The sequence below is a fragment of the Trachemys scripta genome, chromosome 1, assembly GCF_013100865.1.
Source record: "Trachemys scripta elegans isolate TJP31775 chromosome 1, CAS_Tse_1.0, whole genome shotgun sequence".
NCBI classification, from domain to species: domain Eukaryota; kingdom Metazoa; phylum Chordata; order Testudines; family Emydidae; genus Trachemys; species Trachemys scripta.
The window spans coordinates 330460814-330480554 of NC_048298.1; the positions used below are offsets into that span (position 1 = coordinate 330460814).

General features: G+C 39.3%; 1 protein-coding gene across 5 annotated transcripts in view; it reads left to right on the forward strand.

The window, feature by feature from the left end:
- RSF1 (remodeling and spacing factor 1) overlaps window positions 1–19741 on the forward strand; it is a 122648-nt gene that overhangs the window by 57184 nt on the left and 45723 nt on the right. For 4 of the 5 annotated variants that reach the window (XM_034759102.1, XM_034759098.1, XM_034759101.1 and 1 more), the window contains exons 6-10: window positions 1338–3097; window positions 5508–5711; window positions 10803–10907; window positions 13024–13103; window positions 18855–18909. In XM_034759102.1, coding sequence (XP_034614993.1) covers window positions 1338–3097; window positions 5508–5711; window positions 10803–10907; window positions 13024–13103; window positions 18855–18909 — 2204 coding nt within the window. The remainder of the gene's footprint in view (window positions 1–1337; window positions 3098–5507; window positions 5712–10802; window positions 10908–13023; window positions 13104–18854; window positions 18910–19741) is intronic. The other variant, XM_034759099.1, reaches the window with a different exon arrangement.

Sequence of the window (19741 nt, forward strand, 5' to 3'; positions counted from 1 at the left end):
TAGACACAGAAAATGTATCCTACTCTTCTCTCTGGTAAGCACTGCCTTCAAGAAAGCTACTTGCAGCATTGAGAAGTTACAGGGGAAAGCAGAGTGTACATCATCTAAGTAAGGAGGAAAAAATGGGTCTGGACCCTTTGAAATATTGTCCCTGGTTTTGCATTCATGGGGAGTTGACTTCTCTCTGACTTCTGAAACTAACTAAATTGGGTTTGGTTTTTCTTTCAAAGTCCCTTGAGTTTCTCTTCACCAATTTTTTTCCTTCTATACACTGTTTTCTTGTTTCCTGTTTGAATGTGAGTTAAGCTAGCTCTTGGATTCCCCCTCTTCATTTAGAACTAAACCAGCATTTTGGGACGCTTTCATCTGGGAAAGGACTTAAGTTAGTGCAGGGGGAAAGGAATAACTTGGTGCTGGGATTTACTGCATTTTGGAATAGTAAGAGCCTTTCATGTGTTGGAAGATCACACTGCAGAATATATAGTGCTATTACATCTCATTTTTTGTTGACTTGTATCACACACCTACTGAAAATTGTATCTCAACTTCTGGGCAAAGACCATACCATCTAACTCTGGGTAGATCTGCTCCCTGCAGTTTTCTCTGATGTACTTGTACTCTGCACTTATTTTGTACGTGTTGGTCCCGTTGAAGTCAACGGGACTTGTGTGTGTGAAATGAATGCAGAATGTTATTTATTATTTGTATTGTGGTAGCACATAGGAGACCCAGTCATGGACCATGGCCCCGCTAGAGTGCAACAAATCTGGGTGAATTTTGGTTCAGGACATAGTATTTCAGCTTCTCCTCTTCTCTCTGAAACAGAAAAAAATAACAAGCAAACCCTTCTGAAAATATCATTGTGTGTAAACAAGAGTGTGGTTTGGATGTGGACACGTCACTTGAAGTTCTAGTGTAAGGAATTCTGTAAAACATTTTGTCATAGTGAAATAATGCAAACTGTCAAGTCAGACTTCTTTTAAAAACTAGTGTTACAGACCTCGTGCTTAGATTTTATGTACACACTTTTAGAAAAAAATTACTAAAACTGATTAAGGAGCTAAAAGGTCAGCATAAAAAAAGATAGATCTGGGGCTCTGCTGATATTCTCTGTTAAGTTTAGAATTATCTCTGGTTTTTAGTTGAACTGAACTGCTGTTCTGTCCCATTCTTTAGCTAATATTTGTCAATCAGACGGCAAATGCCAGTGTTAGGCCAAACCCTTAATTTCATTAGAGAGGACTCATTTTGATTGTTGTAGGATGCATCTTTAGCTTTATTTTTTTATCCTAGAATTCATCTGGTTATGTTATATTATTTTGTTTCTATTTTAACAGGAAATGAATTAAAAATAAAAGAAGAGGAGAAGAACATGGAGGAACAGTCAAAGGAATTGGAAAGCCTTCCTCCACCTACAGTTCCAGCAGATGAAAACATGATGAAAATGGAGAAAGTGGAAGAAAAGGAAATTATAAAACTGCCAGTCATAGTAAAGCTAGAAAAACCTTCAGAAAACAGTGAGGAAAAGCAGATTACCAAAGAAGAAAATGATTCCTTTAAAGAAAATGTCAAGCCTGTTAAAGCAGAAGTGAAGGAAAATAAAGTAGAACCAAAAGATTTAAAAGACATTAAAAGCAGCACAGATAAAATAACAGTACATGAGCCTGAGAGATTAGAGTTTTGTGTCAATGTCAAAACCCCTCAAGAAGTTGTGGATAAATCTGCAGAAGAAAGTGAGAAACTTAAAAATGACCAGCAGGCAAAGATACCACTGAAAAAGCGAGAGATCAAGCTGACAGATGACTATGACAGCCCAATAAAGGGGTCCTTGTGTAAATGTGTTACTCCAACAAAGGATGTCTTGAAAGAGGAAGGAAAACCAGAGGAGGAGGGTTTTAGAAGAGTGCCTACAATCACTGCTTTATGTCCTGATGGGAAATTGCTAGTAAATGGAGAGGTTACCAGTGAAAAAGTCGCCCAAAATGTCACCCAAAATAATAAGTCAGAACATTCCATTAGCACAAAGGAAGACAGCAGCAGCTCATCGAAGGAGAAAAATTGCATAAGTGGGGGGAAAATATCAGACTCTTTAAACTCTGTTAGCAAAATTGTGAAAACATATGAAGATGAGAAAAATGTGCCTACCGACAAAGAGGTAGCTGCTACGATCTCTGAGGTTTCTAATCAGAAAGTGCCTTTAAAGGAGGAATCTAGTCTTATGGAAAAAGAGTCCCTCGACAGTATGACTTCTGAGGTGGCAATGGAGGACTCGTGGAAAGCAGGATACTGCCCCAAGAAACCTGAAGAGAAATTAGCTTTGAAAACTAGGAAGGACAGACGACCACCACTCAAAGAATGTTTAGAAAAGCTGGAAAAGTCCATGAAGACATCCACTCCTAAGGAGCCACCCAAGCTTGATCTAACAGATGAAGAGGGTTTGAAAAGTAAAAATGAACTGGAGAAGAAATCTGACTCTCCAAAAGCAGCTGAAACACCTCCATCATCTATTCCTCCTGTTCCTTCCGAGAAATCTGCTTTAGAAAAAGAGGGCTCAGATTCCAAAAACATACTTCCTGATGAAAGCAAAGTTCAGGAAGGATCAGATTTAGAAAAACAAAAGGAGGAATTCGAAGTTCCCCGGACAGAACCAGATAAACAAGATAATGCCCAAACCTCTAATATAGAGGAGTCTCCAGAGACTAAAAAGGAATCTCCAGTACAAAAAAGCAAATTTAAATATAAACTGGTTTCTGAAGAGAACATCTGTGTAACAGATAACAAGGAAATAACCTCCGAGAGGCAGAAGGAAGGGATCAAGTTAACCATCAGGATCTCCAGTAGAAAGAAAAAGCCTGATCCACCTCCGAAGACTCAGGACACCGAGCAGAAGGAAGAGGAAGAAGTCAATGTTGGTCGCACTTTAAGGAGGTCTCCAAGAATATCTAAACCTACTCCAAAAGTGGTGGAGACTCGGGATCAGAAAACTGACAAAAAACGAGGTGAAGAAGAGGAGGAGAAATTGGCAGCGCTGCAAAAGCAAGACCGAAGAGAGGATGTGAAAAAACAAGAGAAGGAGTCCAATTCTAAAGTGAGCAAGGTAACACCATTATAGTGCACAGGAGGAGATGGTTGTTTTCGATCTAAGGAAAACACATTTGTGGAGGAATGTTGAGAAGCATGCCATTATGTCAAGTATCAGAGGGGTAGCCGTGTTAGTCTGAATCTGTAAAAAGCAACAGAGGGTCCTGTGGCACCTTTAAGACTAACAAGTATTGGAGCATAAGCTTTCGTGGGTGAATGCCCACTTCATCTTGCGTCTGATGAAGTGGGCATTCACCCAGGAAAGCTTATGCTCCAATACTTCTGTTAGTCTTAGAGGTGCCACAGGACCCTCTGATGCCATTATGGTCAATTTATGCATGTTACTAGTCCAGTAACTTGGTTAGGGCAGTGACTGATCTGAAAACAGCCCCCAGGAGAGTGCTAATAGCTATTAATATCATAATTTGAAAGTGTCAGAATTCTTACGTTGAACCTGGTTTTAGAATAACTCGTGCAAATTATTTTATTTTCTAGAGGAGCTTATCCTTATTAATCAAACCTTCAGGATGCTTTAAATCCTATAGGTCGGATGCTTTACCCATGAATAAGATGCTGAAGATTAACTGTGTGATGTATATGCTGATGCTTGGTCAATTTGATGATGATGGCGGATAGATGGCAATAGGAAAAATGTTAGAGTAAAGTAGTAATGATATGTAGAATTTAACAGGAGTTTTGTTCTTGAGAGTAGCTGAACCACTTTTAGAGGGATTATGAGGGAATTTCTCATCTAGGCTGAATGTAGGTTTTATGTTGGGTTCAGAAAATGTGTTTTGTATGAGAAGTTTATCTTTCAGGCACAGTTTTAAAGTTTTTATAGAGTAGAAATGATAGTGAGCTTGCAGGTAGAAGACATGTACAGCCTGCTATTAGCCATGCTGTGTCTCTGTTTTCTTTTTGACCTGTATGCCTTCCTGAAAAGCTAATTAAAATACATTTAAAAACAGGAAGATAGAGGCAATATTTTTCTTTTTAAAAGTGTCCTTGGTAAAAGGACATTGTCAACTTGAAATCTAGTTAATTTCAAAAATGAATAACTAGTTTTTTTTCAGGTGCTATTCCTGTTCTGAATCCCCTTACTAGCTTTCATAGTTCTACAAACACCTTTTTCTCTGTTTAAAAAAGTTTTTTTTCTCTCTCTTCTGTTGCAGTGTGAATAACCTTCACAAACAAAATGAGAAATTGACCTTATAGGGGACAGGTGAAACTGTTATATAGCAAATGCTGTCAAATGCCTTACATAAACTGCAAATTACTGAGATTTTTTTCATCTTTCAGTTCTGGTAATAATAGGTGCTACAAGTAACAATATGTTAAAATTGAAACAAGTATGGTCTTAAATGGACATAGCTTTTGAAAGACTTAATGATCTAAATATGTGTAGTGAGATGCAAAAATTAATATAATAGAGAATTTGGGGCCTGGTTTCCTTGTATAGAACACACACATGCACACAGTCCTCCCAGACATCTTCCTCCTCCAACCCCACAGGCAGAGAGAACGCTTAACGATGACAGCAATTTATCTCTTACAATATGATGATTCTAAAAGTAAAATAAAAGTCACATTCTGTAATTTATCAGAGGGGTAACCGTGTTAGTCTGAATCTGTAAAAAGCAACAGAGGGTCCTGTGGTACCTTTCAGACTAACAGAAGTATTGGGAGTATAAGCTTTCGTGGGTAAGAACCTCACTTCTTCAGATGCAAATTCTGTAATTTGTTTTTCTAAAAGGAAGCAAAGATAAAAATATATTCTCTTTGGATTGAGGAAAGGCAGCTTTAAAATAAGGTTAATTGTACTCTGGAGGGGAAAAGTTTACGTGTTAAAGTTCTCATGTTCACTATGCAAAATTACCTTGTCAAAGTAGAAATTTTAGATTTTGATAGCTCAACAAAGGAGTGGAGTCACATTCTAAAGCTTCATCTTCACATCTTTTAAACCTCACCTGAAACATTTTCTTTGCCTATACCTTTTAATTTCCTTTTTCCTTTAGTTGTAATTAGTTCTGTAAGGATTTTTGTACTCAATGAAAGATCTGCTCATTGAAGCTGCTCTATCGGGGGGAGGGATAGCTCAGGGATAGCAATTGGTCTGCTAAACCCAAGGTTGTGAGTTCAATCCTTGAGGGGGCCATTTAGGGATCTGGGACAAAAATCTGTCTAGGGATTGGTCCTGCTTTGAGTAGGGGGTTGGACTAGATGACCTCCTGAGGTCCCTTCCAACCCTGGTATTCTATGATCATGCTACATTTTCCTGTAGCTGTTCTGATTGAAATGAATCAGTTCATTTTAGAGAACATTTACTCAAACTTAAGTGTGATGGTCTTTTTAACTTGGAAAACCCACAGTGTAAATGACAAGGCAATGTAAGAGCCTTTTGCTGTGTTTTATCTTTGGACCACTAGGTCACACAGAGAAGCAAAGTGCGGTGGACAGGAACTCGAACTCGTGGCAGGTGGAGATATTCAAGTAATGAAGACAGTGAGGAGTCTGAGACCGAAGAAAACTCTGAGGAGGAATCTGAGGGGGGAGAGGAAGAAGAGGAACCTGCACCTGCTGATGATGATGAACCATGCAAGAAGTGTGGCCTTCCCAATCACCCTGAGCTAGTATGTTCTTGATCTACTAAATAGTGTGATGGGAAAAAACTTCCATTAATCACCCTGAAAGTGATGGTTTTTTAGACTAGTAATGTGTAAAACATAGCTATTTCTGCCATGAGACAGCTTTCTTCTGAGAGATGAATGGTATTTTATGATAAACAATCCCTCCCTGGGAAAAGCGATGGGGCAGGTTTAATAGGTGGTAACAGTAAGGGGACATGGATAAGACTACAATATGTCCACTATTCATCTTAATAGAAACAGACTTTTAATGCTATGGGTATGCCCTGATGGCTTGGGGCTAAGATGAAGTTCCAGCATGGCCCCCCTCATATCGCTTGTCCTGTCTGCTTCCAGTCTGAATCTTGCTGACTGACATGATGGTGGCCTGAGGAGGAGGAGGCAGGATTCAGAATCCACCTTGATCACTTCAGCCTTCCCCAACATTTACTCTCTCTCCCTTCCTCCTACCAGTTCTGAGTCTCATGTTGGGAAAAGGGAGGATGTATGAGACAGATCATTATTCCTGGAGCAATTCTGCGCCAAAAAACTCAAATTCTGCACACAATATTTTAAAATCCTGCATATGTTATTTGTCAAAATAATACAATATAATCATGCCAGTTTCAATTAGTTTGGTGATTTATTTCAAAATACCTGTCAATAAGTGTGTGTGTAACAATACAGACAACAAAAAAGATTCAGGAAATGTTTTTTTGACAAATAGATTTCTTACAAGTCATATTAATACAGAACTTTGAGTAATAATTCATTTAAACTACAATATAGAAACATATTTCCCACACCCCTCAGAAGTAATGCAAAGGCTTAGGGGAGTCAGGGATAATGGAGGACCTGAAGGAGAGGGAAGTAATTGCTGGGAAGGACCCTGGGAGAGAATCTGGGGGGTGGTTGTGCGGGAGGAGAGTGTTATGGAGTTGGGGAGCCTCCCCCATGCAGACCCTATCTAACCCTAGTCTCTCCCATTCAGTCAGGCACATCTGCCCCTGTCCCCATGCAGAGGTGATGCATGGGGGGAGGGAGGAAGGGCATGCACATGCCACCCTCTCTTCCCCTCCCCCTGCCCCGATTGCTCAGCCACATGGTGTGGCCAGGCTCCCTCCCTGTGGAGCAGCTGAGCTGGCGAGCTGTGCCAGGCAGAGAGAGGCAGGAGAAACCGCTGGAAGCTGTCGGGAGGGGCTGCTGCTTTAACTCTGATGGGGAAAGCAGGAGGAATAGCTAGGAGCTGCAGAGAGGGGCCGCTGCTTTCTGGGACGGGTGGGGTCCAGCTTTCCTGAAAGGGGGGCTACCTGGGGAGTGAGTGGCTTGAGCTGTTCTGGGGTTGTGGCCTATCAGCAAGTATGGGTCATCTCTGTCCCCAAGTGTCACTGCACCCCCACTCAGCCACACCTCCTCCCCATCCCCATGTGTCCCTGTACCCCCATCTGACCTTGCATCCCTACTCCCATTCAGCCCCTGCCCTAGTCTGTCTCCATCCACTGGCCCTTTTGAACCCCATTCTGAGACCACCCCAGCAGCACCTTGTGCCCCACTTTGTCCCCCTATATCTTGTGCCTCCTCCCCTAGCCCTGTGGGCAGGGCACTGTGAGGAATGCAGCCTCTCTTCCACCCTATCAGCTGCTGACTGCTGCAGCTGGTGAGCCAGCCACCCTCTGTTCTGGTGCCATAGCAGCCTCTGGTGGCAAAAGGCATAACTGCAGAGCCTCTCCAGCAGAATGTATTTTCTGCAGAGGAAAAAAAAACCTGCATGGGACATGAATTCTGTGCGTGCGCAGTGGTGCAGAATTCCCCCAGGAATAGATCATTCTCTGGCCTCCTTATTGGGCAACAGCTAACTTTTAACCTTCATTTTGTGTGATGTTTTTGATCCCTTTGACGTCACAGGCAGAGAATTGGGACCATTTACTTGGAACCAAGAGGGAAGAGTGCAAGTTTGTTTCACCCCCTAGGATGTCTTATCTTTTATAGTGTATACTCTGTTATGTTTGTACATAGCACCATGAAGATCTGACTTGGTTGAGGCCTCTAGGTTACTAGAACATAACATAAGAACGGGCATAGTGGGTCAGACCAAAGGTCCATCTAGCCCAGTATCCTGTCTTCTGACAGTGGCCAATGCCAGGTGCTTCAGAGGGAATGAACAGAACAGGTAATCATCAAGTGATCCATCCCGTCGCCCATTCCCAGCTTCTGGCAAACAGAGGCTAGGGACACCATCCCTGCCCATCCTGGCTAATAGCCATTGATGGACCTCCATGAATTTATCTTGTTCTTTTTTGAACCCTACTACTGTAATATAAATGAATAAATTACACACACACACAATTCTAAACAAACATTAAGGTTGCAAAGTCAAGCCGCTCAGAAGTTAGGAAAAGGCAAAATTAAGGTTCCCATGCAATCTTAATTGAGCCCCTTTGTACATATGCATTATGGGAGAGTCTTAATTACATGATCATATATTATTTTTCCTCAGGCCCCTTACCTCATTCAGTGTACAGGATGGATGGTGCTCAATTAATCAGCAGCTATTCAATATTTTGTTTTAACCTCCATTGTTCAATATATTCATCCTATTCAAACCCTGTTCGGAAAACAGAATTATTAATTTCCTCATGGACTTTCTATGGCACTCAGACTATATTATATCTGAGTGTTTCACAAATGTTCATTTATTTTCAAAACACCTCTTGATAGGAAAGGGGCTGTTATTATCACCATTTTATAGATGGGGAGCTAAGGCACAGAGTACTTAAGGTCAAAAGTGTCCACTAATTTTGGGTTTCCAATTTCAGACTTCAGCACCTGATTTTTCAGAGTATGTAGCATTATATGGTGCTTTGTTTTTAAATCCCAATTGTGCCTGTCAGTACTCGTCACGTCTGCAAATCAGAACCCAGGATCTCAAATTAGGCATGCCGAGGATGAAAAGCGCACAGTTAGTGGCCGCCTGTTAAAAGTTGGGTTGAAGTGGCTTGCAGAGCATCACAAAGGAACTCTATGGCAGAGACAGGGATAGAAACCAGTTTTTTACAACAGACTTATATAGCTTTAACCATGAAATCATCCTTTCTCTTCCTGTAGTCCCCTTCCTCATTCACTACACAGCTTCCAAGTTCTGCAACAAATGAGGCAGGGATCCTGTGAAAAATAAATATATAACTAAAGACTTTATCATAAATACAAGAGTAGCAAATTAAAGTTTCCTAGGCAACCCCTAATTCTGGCATTTTCTAACTTTTGAGTACTTGCCTTCACAGCCTTAATTTTCCTCTAATGTCGCTTTTTGGCATGTAATAGTCACTTTAATTGCAGACTGAAGTCAGAACACTTTTTCTCCATCATAAACTGAATAAAAAGAAACCATCAGACTTCTCACCTGGTTCACTCTGCTTTATTTTTAAAAATCGGTTCAGATATTTATGAAGTAAGTGCACAATCAAGTAGTTTGAAAACTACTTGCAGCCCAGTCTAAAAAACAAGTGTTCAGAAATCATCCAGCTTGGTGCCATTTAATGTGTAATAAAGTCAGGCCCATAAAGGTCCAGACCCAGAATTTAAACAATAAAAACATCTTTTATATGAAATTTTAAATAAGACAATTATGACATATCTTGAATGTAAAACCCCATGCCGTTTTGGTGATGAAAAATTGGGTTTTACATTCTGGGTATGTCCTTTGGAATAATAAGGTTTGATTACTTTTTCCCCCCTAAATAAGCCATGGGGCAACAATCTGTGCCTCTTTTAGAGGTCATTACTTTTTCTCTAACTCTTATGACATGGGGTTTACTGTGCGTATGCATTAAAGGAAAACTCCAGGGCAATATATGATCCTCTGATGATTACTTGAATAATTTACCAAAAACTGGGTCTTCTATATAACAAAGAATGAATTAAATAGGAAGCTGCAATATGGGGTATCTGAGAATGCAGGGTAGGACTTGAGAGAAACAGAGAACCCATTTGTGTGGATAGGAAAGGAAAGTAAGGGGTAAAATTTCAGAAAAGCCACTGCTATGTTCAGCTTTGAAAGTTCTTGCTCTTCCATGTGGAAGCAGCAACCTTGTCTCAATCTGCATCATATGTCTGGAGTGCTTGCTGAGACGCATCATCATTTGCAGCTTCCTCTGAGGCCATTCTCATTTGTGAAGGTAATGTGACAAGTATTTCCTAAAAACTGTTCTAGAGATCTGTGTTGCATAAGTATATGTTCATATGCAGTAAATTAACTATTTAAGGATCATAACTTATCACTGGAGTTTTCCTTTATATTTTTTCAATATTGTAAGATGCTGAATACTACAATATTTTAAATGGAATGGAATTCATAAGAAAAGTATAGCCTGAATATTCGTGAAGACTTCCTGACATCGAGTTTCTTTAGAAGTGGCATCTGCTCAGTGAAGTGCTGAAAACCCCATTGCTTGAGATGCTTACCACTAAATTGAACAAAGGACTAGATAGATGACTATTCTCTCTAGCATTTTATCTCTAATTTCTACAGTTCTGCTTTAACAACACTTGCCACTCATCTTTAACATTTATATTTATCCGGCAAATCATAATGGTCACTCATGCCATTAATCCACAAAGTAAGCGTTCTTTTAGTTATGTGAAGACATGCCAGCATGGTTGAGACCACTTTAGTAGCTCCTTGAATGAATTGCATACTCCAGTGGATGTGCACACAATTCACATCAACTTTGCCATTTCCTGTTTGATAGAAAAGAGGTATCTAGGGTTTACTCTGATAAATCAATATGCATTTTAACAGCTTCCTAATTCTGTGTTCTCCTATGATTCTAGGCAATCCAGATAGGGTTTGTTTGTGTCTGTACACGTGATAAACAATCCAGAGTTAAGGCTGAATATCCTAGTACATCAGCTGTTCCGTGAAAAGACATGTTTTATCTTTCCATAAAACCCTACAAATAAGTGATTTTGGAGGTTCTGAAGTTTGTACGGATCAGAATATTTATGCAGTTGTTTCAACACTGCCTAGAAAATAGCTTTAGAACTTGTTACCTGCCAAGAGGTGCAAACTGCTGCTAATCTTTTACTTTGTTCCCACAGATTCTGTTGTGTGACTCTTGTGACAGTGGATACCACACAGCCTGCCTTCGACCCCCATTGATGATAATCCCAGATGGAGAGTGGTTCTGCCCACCTTGCCAACATGTATGCTTTCTAGTTGACTAGTTTTCATCTCTGCTAGATGTTGTGGAGAATCACTGTTTGATTAACAAACTATTTCTGGTGACCATCTTTCTCAGTTAAAAAATAACCTCTCCTTTGGGATGCATTGCCTCAATCATCCCCCTGCTCTGTTATTAAACCGAGCTGGAGATAACCTTTTCCTCACTCTTTTTTCTTTTTTTCATTATTAGTAGATGGCTATTGTACTGCTTAACAGAATCAGTTCTTTCCTACCTTTGCAAAGGTTACATCAAGGAAACAGTAGAATTGGAAATATTCATTCTCTTAATTTTTCCTGTAAGAAAGACTGAATGTGGGAGTGCAGCACTAGTCAAGGAAGCAGGCGCTCTGGTTGAAACCCCCTTCCCTCCCCAGACCTACTGGTTGGAACATACAGCCAGGTGCCTGTAACAAGCCAGCAGGAGCATGTTTGTGATATGCCAGTCGGTCTCGGCTGAGAGCGAGTGCTGTCACTGCCTAGCAGCAGGCAAATTTCAGTGCTTCCTCTAATGAGGCTAGATGCTACTAAAAAGTATTTCAGTGCAAACATATGGCTGGCCTTCCTGTGAAATAGAAGGTGCAAAAATAGTGAGTTCTTCAGGGTAGATGCCTGGAGTTTTAAAGGCCATAGTGTGACTAATACTTTTCCTGCTGCAGTGATTGGGGAAGAATTAGGCACATTACAGAGGCAGCCTGGTGGATCTCATACCCCATCTTTGCTTCCAAAACAGCTAGATCACTTGCATGTCACAAGGCAGGGTTGCTGCTGTGCAAAAGATGCTGATCAGTGATGATGTATAGTTGTATTGTGCATCAAAATTTGCCTGTTTCTGGGGTCTTAAGTATTTTTTTAATTTAAATAATTAATGGGTTGAGAGTGTAAGAATTTTTTCTTTACAAATGAAGGTAGAAGTGCTACTCGTACCTGATTATATATAAAGCACCTCCCCACCAAGGTGCTAAGGGCACTGTTGACTAATTCCTAGTAAGTACATAATAAAAAAAAAAAAAACACCTAAAACTACAAAAAAGACCAGCGGAAAGTATATGATGGGAGAGGAGGAATGGATGGGAGAGAACAAATCACATCTTCAAAAGAGAAGTTTGAAATGTGATCAAAGGAGAGAGCTTCTACAGTGATTGCAATAAAAACACTTTTGGGGAGAACTTTTGCACATGTAACAAGTGTAATGGGAAAAGGCAGGTCTCCTGCTGAGAGAGCAAAGCAAGTTCTTCTCATAGGGGCCACTTACTTGTAACAAAGATCAACTCAGTTGCTGACCTAAGACATAATGTTAGAATGCCTACAAAGCAGGTGATATATCTGTGAATAATAGCCACCTACATGATGACTTGATTATCTTGATATTAGATGTGGATATAAGGTCTTGTAGCATACAAAACATTTTATTTTTTTTATAAAAAGCACCACAGTAGTAATCAATAAATGGAAACTTAGTGCTATGTGTTTTCCAATGAAATAATAAAAATGAAAGTTTACAATCTAAAAAGATAAACAATAAATGAAGTGTGGGAAAGAGGACTAAAATGCACTATGTATGTATGTATATAAATAAAATAAAATACAAACTACCTCCCAGTTACCTTTCTGCTAACTATACAGATTTTAAAATAAAAAAACAGGGAATCATTTAGAAGTATGTTTATTCTAAACACTCATCTTTAATACATGCACTGGGCAGACTGCTTTCTACAATAGATACTTCTCACCGGAAGGGTTTCTCTCTCTAGCAAAATGTGTTGAAATTTGTGCTAAAGTGTACCTTAAATTTAGAAGACTGAACCTTCACTACATGCCATGTTCTTGCCGAGTGGGTATTCCAACAGAAGTAATATTGTGTTGCTCACCACTAAAGTCTCTGGCAGAGATTAAATTAACATAATAATCTTAGGCTATCTACAGGGAAATGCAAAGAAAACTAGGAATTTAGTTTTAAGTATTCCACATGTAGACACTTATCCCTATTCCAGAGATCACTAAGGCAAATGTGAAAACAGTGCATTAAGTGTCTGAATAAACTGATTAATGAAGGTATTTGCTTATGCAAGAAACTGATACTGTGTATTATCCCCTCAGAAATTACTCTGTGAGAAGTTAGAAGAACAATTGCAAGATCTGGATGTTGTCTTGAAAAAGAAGGAGCGGGCAGAGCGAAGGTACTGAAACCTAGTTGGTTGTGTTCACAAACTGCTCACAGTGAGTTGCTAGGCAAAGTTGATCAAGCGTTAAATGGACCTGGATAAGTATGTTAATGAGACCTTGAGCTGATAAGTTTGTTTTTGATTAATACCCATGAACTTCCTATTAATCAGGGAGTTTACTGCTGGCAGCAAATCTGGAGATGCTTACAAGAGGGTAAAACAGAAGTTCAGTAGTTAAAGATGAGGGGATCATGTTTACTAAGGTTCAGTCATGGCTTCTGAACATGGTTTGGTCCTGCCTACACTTGCAGTTAAATAATTTTCAGCACTGGTTCATCTGCACCCTTTGCTAAGACAGTCAGCAATGTGTAAATTTCCTAGTGTAGGCAAGTTCTGAATCACCTGACGTGGCTACAGAAGTTTCTAATGTAATGTGCCTTACAGACTTCTGTTGCCTTTTTCACCTAGATTAGTCTGAAACTTCATCTACGCTACAGGATCACACTATTGCATGTTACAGTGGTCTCAAGTTGTAACTTAAGATGTAGCTCTGTGTCCATCCTAGCAGTCATCCTGGTTAGTGTAAATCAACACTGTGTGTCCACAAACAGAATTTCTTCCAACTGTTGCAGTAACAGTAAATTGTGCATAGCAGTCCCACAGTTCCCAGCAGAGATATCTGAAACAGGTTTGTGAGTAGCAATCCACAGTTGGGAGAGGCGCAGTATTTCTTAAAACATTAATTGTGTACCTTTAAAAAATTAACTTTAACACATGCATAGTAAAGAAATTTTGATTCTCTTTTTATTTACGATATTGTATGTGGTTCAAGTCAGAGCCATGGCTTTCTGTTTTGTCTGTTTTTATAACATGGGTTTTGTATTAAAGTTATATTAATGCAAAATTAACAGTTGAAAACTTTAAAAGGTGGGAAATACAAAAATTAAGGTACCTCCTAGCAATGTTAACTCTTCCACATAGCTCATGTATAGTATTTTTGCATTCCTAAATGTTCAAGTAGCTTTATTAATGCTATCAGACTTGTCTTCTTTATCACCAGTCAGTCTATCTTGCTTTTTAACTTTGCAGCCTGAGTGTTGCATTATTGTTGGTTTTGTAATTTTTACAGAACAGCATGCTGTTCAAATGTTACTTCTGTTTTATATGGTGAAAATTACTATAAGAACAAACATTCAACAGTCTGATCCTCCAGCCAAAATAGTCTGGTTTCCTCTTCTACATTTGATTTTTGCTGCTTTTTGAAGCATCTGATCTCTATTGGTGGAAGAGGCAGGGCAGTAAACTTGATGGCACAATTTTCTAATCTGGCAGGAGTCCAGTGCTGCTTTATTGTGGTATGTTACAGGGTAATCATGGTGAAGAGGGTAGAAATCCTGACACAGTGGTGTTGGAAAAAGTCCAGGGTCCTGGTTTTTATCACAGTACGAGTACAGTTCTTAGCTAAAATGGGAAAATAAAGGTTATTTGGGGCACAAAAGCAGACAGGTGTTAAGACACTATTTGCTGTACCAGAGCTCAACTTTGTAAACCTATGTTAGCTCTTCATGTTTTTTAGTCTTTTCCTTTGGTGGAAAAAGAACCCCCTGAAGGAATTAAAGCTCTCACTAAGAGTACAATGGTCTGATCCTTTGTGTCACTGCAGTCACACTGCTAAGTCTCCTAATTTTGATTATTTCCCATGCAGCCCAGGGTTTAACTTGACCCAATTTCAATGAGAACCTTGAATGCTTTTAGCTATTCAGCAACACATCCATACACATCCCCAAAATGGCAGGTTATGGCTAACTTATTTTTAATGAAAATCATTGACTCTGTGGTGGCAATAACAGTTGTGACAAAAATGTAGACTTGGGTCAAAATCTTTCTCCTTCTACTCAGCTTACTGAATTTCAGGTTTTTCATTTATACACCTACTAACGTTTATAACCAAGTCCTGCCACTAGATGGAAGCAAAGGCCACTGAAGATTTTGCTGATACTGTTTTGCATTTAAATCAGGGGTTCTCAAACCTTGTCAGAAGGTGCACCATATCTTTTGATAGTGTCTCCTGGGACTACTTTCCAGTTCCTGGTCACCTCTTAACCCATGCCCAGTCTCATGGATTGTCTCCTCTCATTCATAATATTATATCATCCCTGTGGCAACTGCGGCAATTAGTTACACAGAAAAATAATAAAAACAACAAGGAGTCCTTTTGGCACCTTAGAGACTAACAAATTTATTTGGGCATAAACTTTCGTGGGATATAACCCACTTCATCAGATGCATGGAGTGGAAAATACAGTAAGGGGGTATAAATATACAACACATGAAAAGATAGGAGTTGCCTACCAAGTGTGGGGGTCAGTGCTAACGAGGCCAATTCAGTTAGGGTGGATGTGGCCCATTCCCAACAGTTGACAAGAAGGGGTAAATATCAACAGAGGGAAAATTATTTTTTGCAGTGACCCAGCCACTCCCAGTCTTTATTCAGGCCTAATTTGATGGTGTCAAGGTTGCAAATTAATTCCAGTTCTGCAGTTTCTCGTTTTTGAAGTTTTTTGTTGAAGAATGGAGACTTTTAAGTCTGTTATTAAGTGTCCAGGGAGATTGAAGTCCTCTCTTATGGGTTTTTGAATGTTACAATTCTTGATGTCTGATTTGTATCCATTTATTCTTTTGCGTAGAGATTGTCCGGTTTGGCCAATTTACATGGCAGAGAGGCATTGCTGGTACATGATGGCATATATCACATTGGTAGATGTGCAGGTGAATGAGCCCTTGATGGTGTGGCTGATGTGGTTGGGTCCTATGATGGTGTCCTTTGAATAGATATGTGGACAGAGTTGGCAACAGGGTTTGTTGCAGGGGTTGGTTCCTGGGTTAGTGTTTTTGTTGTGTGGTGTGTAGTTGCTGGTGAGTACTTGCTTCAAGTTGGGGGGCTGTCTGTACGCGAGGACTGGCCTGTCTCCCAAGGTCTGTGAAAGTGAGGGATCGTCCTTCAGGATAGGTTGTAGATTCTCGCTGGAGAGGTTTTAGTAGGGGGCTATAGGTGATGGCTAGTGGCGTTGTTACTTTTTTTGTAGGTGTTTGTCTCTGTCTGAGGGATTGGAGCAAATGCGGTTGTATCTGAAGGTTTGGCTGTAGACAGTGGATCGTGTGATGTAGTCTGGATGAAAGCTGGAGGCATGTAGGTAAGTATAGTGGTCGGTAGGTTTCCGGTATAGGGTGGTGTTTATGTGACCATCGCTTATTTATACGGTAGTGTCAGGAAGTGGATCTCTTGCGTGGACTCGTCCAGGCTGAGGTTGATGGTGGGGTGGAAATTGTTGAAATCCAGGTGGAATTCCTCAAGGGCCTCCTTTCCATGGGTCCAGATGATGAAGATGTCATCAATGAGAAACTGCAGAATTGGAATTAATTTATACCTGCTTGCTGTATTTTCCACTCCATGCATCTGATGAAGTGGGTTATATCCCACGAAAGCTTAGGCTGAAATACATTTGTTAGTCTCTAAGGTGCCACAAGGACTCCTCGTTGTATTTACAGATACAGACTAACACACGGCTACCCCTCTGAAAAATAATAGTGCGAGATAATGTATATGTAGGTTTTAATGCAGTTTAACAGTTAGAGATGAGGAAAGCCAGTGCATCTCCATGGCAGGCAGTTTGAGAACTGCTAGTTTAAATATTGAGCTTTCATTTGTTCCTCCTTGGTAAGGAAGGTACACGCTATTTCATCTGCCTGTTTAATATAAGACCTTTGCTACAACATTGCAGGCTCCATCCTTAATGCTGTTTTTTTATCCCCTAATTTCCTACACAATCTGTTGGGTTCCTGACTGTCAGAATTAGGATCAGTACTTGAGACCCTCTCTAGTAAAACCTGGTTGAATTTTACTCTTCATTCCCTTGTTGTACTTGATTTTTTTTGCTTCATAGGAAATAAGTGGAAGAGGCAATGAATAAAATTTGATAATTATTAAAGCTTTTACATCTGTGTTCTCCCCTTTCGCAGCTTCTTCTCTTGCATCAAGAGATTATTTTTCAATCATTTCCCTTAGTTTAAATCTGCTAGACAAATGATGAAGCAATTTTCTCTCCATCCACCCAGGTCTCATAGCACTCAGTGGGAGAGAAAGTTTCTTTTTGATTTATAAGGTTAGGGAACTGGTACTTGAATAGAAAAGTAAGTACTTTACTTGCAAATAAAGCCAAAAATGTCAGTGCAGGAGTTATCCTACAGTAATATAAAATTTTGGCAGCATGTGGCCTCGTTACTACAGCTATAGGAGAACTATCCAGAATCCACTTTACTGTTTTGTCAGCTTTCTTTTAAAAACAGTATTAGCTGCTTTTACTTAAGAAAAAGATTGGACATACTCTTTTTCTGCAATCAGTTCGTTAGAAGGATATTGAGAAAAGGAAATCTTATTCAGATGTCCAGTCATAAGAATATTTGAAAATCTTGATCTGCTACCAGACAAATGCAAACATTGGGAAACACATTTTCATAGATAGATGCTTGCAACTGTGTACATGTGTGTATATATATATATGTGCTCCAAACTAACACATGCAAATATAAAGTTAATATGCATATCAGGTATTTGTGCTTATGTGTGAACAGTTAGGTGCATAGACAATGCATGCAAATGTGATTTGCACATGCAGTTGCTTACTGCTAACTTTAAAAACTGGTTCTGATTGACAGTACAGCCGTCCAGGATCTGTTTCAGCTCATAAAAACACATAAGTCTAGCACTTTGGCCTTAATTCTTGCTTTCTGTTTTAACAGTACAGTAGAACCTCAAGAGTTATGAACACCTCGGGAATGGAGGTTGTTCGTAACTCTGAAATGTTCGTCACTCTGAACAAAACGTTATTGTTCTTTCAAAGGTTTACAACTGAACATTGACTTAATACAGCTTTGCAGCTATGCAGAAGAAAAATGTTGCTTTTAACCATCTTAATTTAAATGAAACAAGCACAGAAACAGTTTCCTGACCTTGTCAAATCTTTTTTTAAACCTTTCCTTTATTTTGTTAGTAGTTTACGTTTAACGCGGTACTTTATTGTTTTTTTTTTTTTTTTTTTTTTTTCTCTGCTGCTGCCTGATTGCGCACTTCCAGTTTCAAATGTGGTGTGTGGTTGATCAGTCAGTTCGTAACTCCGGTGTTCATAACTCTGAGGTTCTATTGTAGCAATGCTTCATGGAATACTGTAGTGTGGAGATGAAGAAGAGCTATTAGGTTACATCTAGTCCATCCCCTGCCAGCATATAATTGCTCTCTACAGTATATTTCTTAGCGTATTATATTGTCCGGCCTACATTTAAATTCCTCAAGAGATGTGGCTCTCCTTGGGAGACTCTTCCACAGCCTAATGGCTCTGTTTTTCTAGATATTCAACAGTTTCTTTATTTTCTAAATTTTGATCTGTTATATTAGTTACCCTCCCTTATACCACAGTAACTCATTCCTCTCCTTCCTTGGTGTCTGTTCCCTTCAGACATTTGCAGTTGTTTGAACACCAGTTTCACATGTAAAGGAAATTGTGATCCTTCAAGACTTAGGAAATAATACCTACTAACTTTAATCAAGGTCTGAAAACTTGTATTTTGTAGTGAAACAACTCATAAGGCTGCTTCTACGGAACTGCATTAACAGTTTTGAATGATACTGATTAGATCATTGTTTTAAATCTGTACCATCTTACAAACAGGCTCCTTGTGAACTGTTTTTAATTTTCTTTCTCTCCCAAGGAAAGAGCGATTGGTGTATGTGGGTATCAGTATTGAGAACATCATCCCACCACAAGTAAGTTGACTCAGCTTTGTTCTATTGTTCTTTCATTTCGTAAATGTGTTTACTGCAATAAGTGACTTCAGTCTGTTTAAAAAAAAAAAAGAAAAGATACTAACATAAGATTTGCATCATTTTTAAAAGGAAACTGTCAACATTGTTTAGTAGTTTCATTTGGTAAAATTTTGAACCTATTGTGTTAAGCATATGCTTAAGTTCTTAAGAACTTAAGCATATTTAGGCCTGAAATCAGGGCCTAAATACAGTTTACGGCTCTATATATTGTAATTTGCTGTTTTGTGTGTTGATAATGAAACTAATTTAAGTCCTTTTAGTATATCTAGCTTGATGAAAAAATCATTTCTGGACTGCTCCAAAGAGTGGCTTCACAAAGATATTGCCCACTCTGCATCATTACTCAACAGTCCTATGTGGTCACAGGGAACAGGACACCCAAGTGTAAGGAGTGGCAAATGCTCTTTCAAGGCAAAACATTAATTAACTGGTAGATGAGAATTAATTCAGTGGCTCACATTTTAGCTGGTGAGAGTGTAAGAATTAGGCAAGGATATTAATTGCTGTTGCTTTACTTTGGGATCAAGAACCTGTTCAAATTTTAAAAGCTTAAGCTTTATGAATAGATCTAAGTAAAATACTTCACAGGCAATTAAGACATTATTTACCTTTTTCAATTCTGATTATCACTTTCCTGATAATTGATAGGGGAAGTCAGTTAGGCACCCCCAAAGAAATTTTGTTCTCCTCTTTTTAAAACTACACTATTAAATGAGCAGCTCTTCATTTTTGGTGCCAGTGTAATTTGACATATTGGGACTTCCTGAAATAA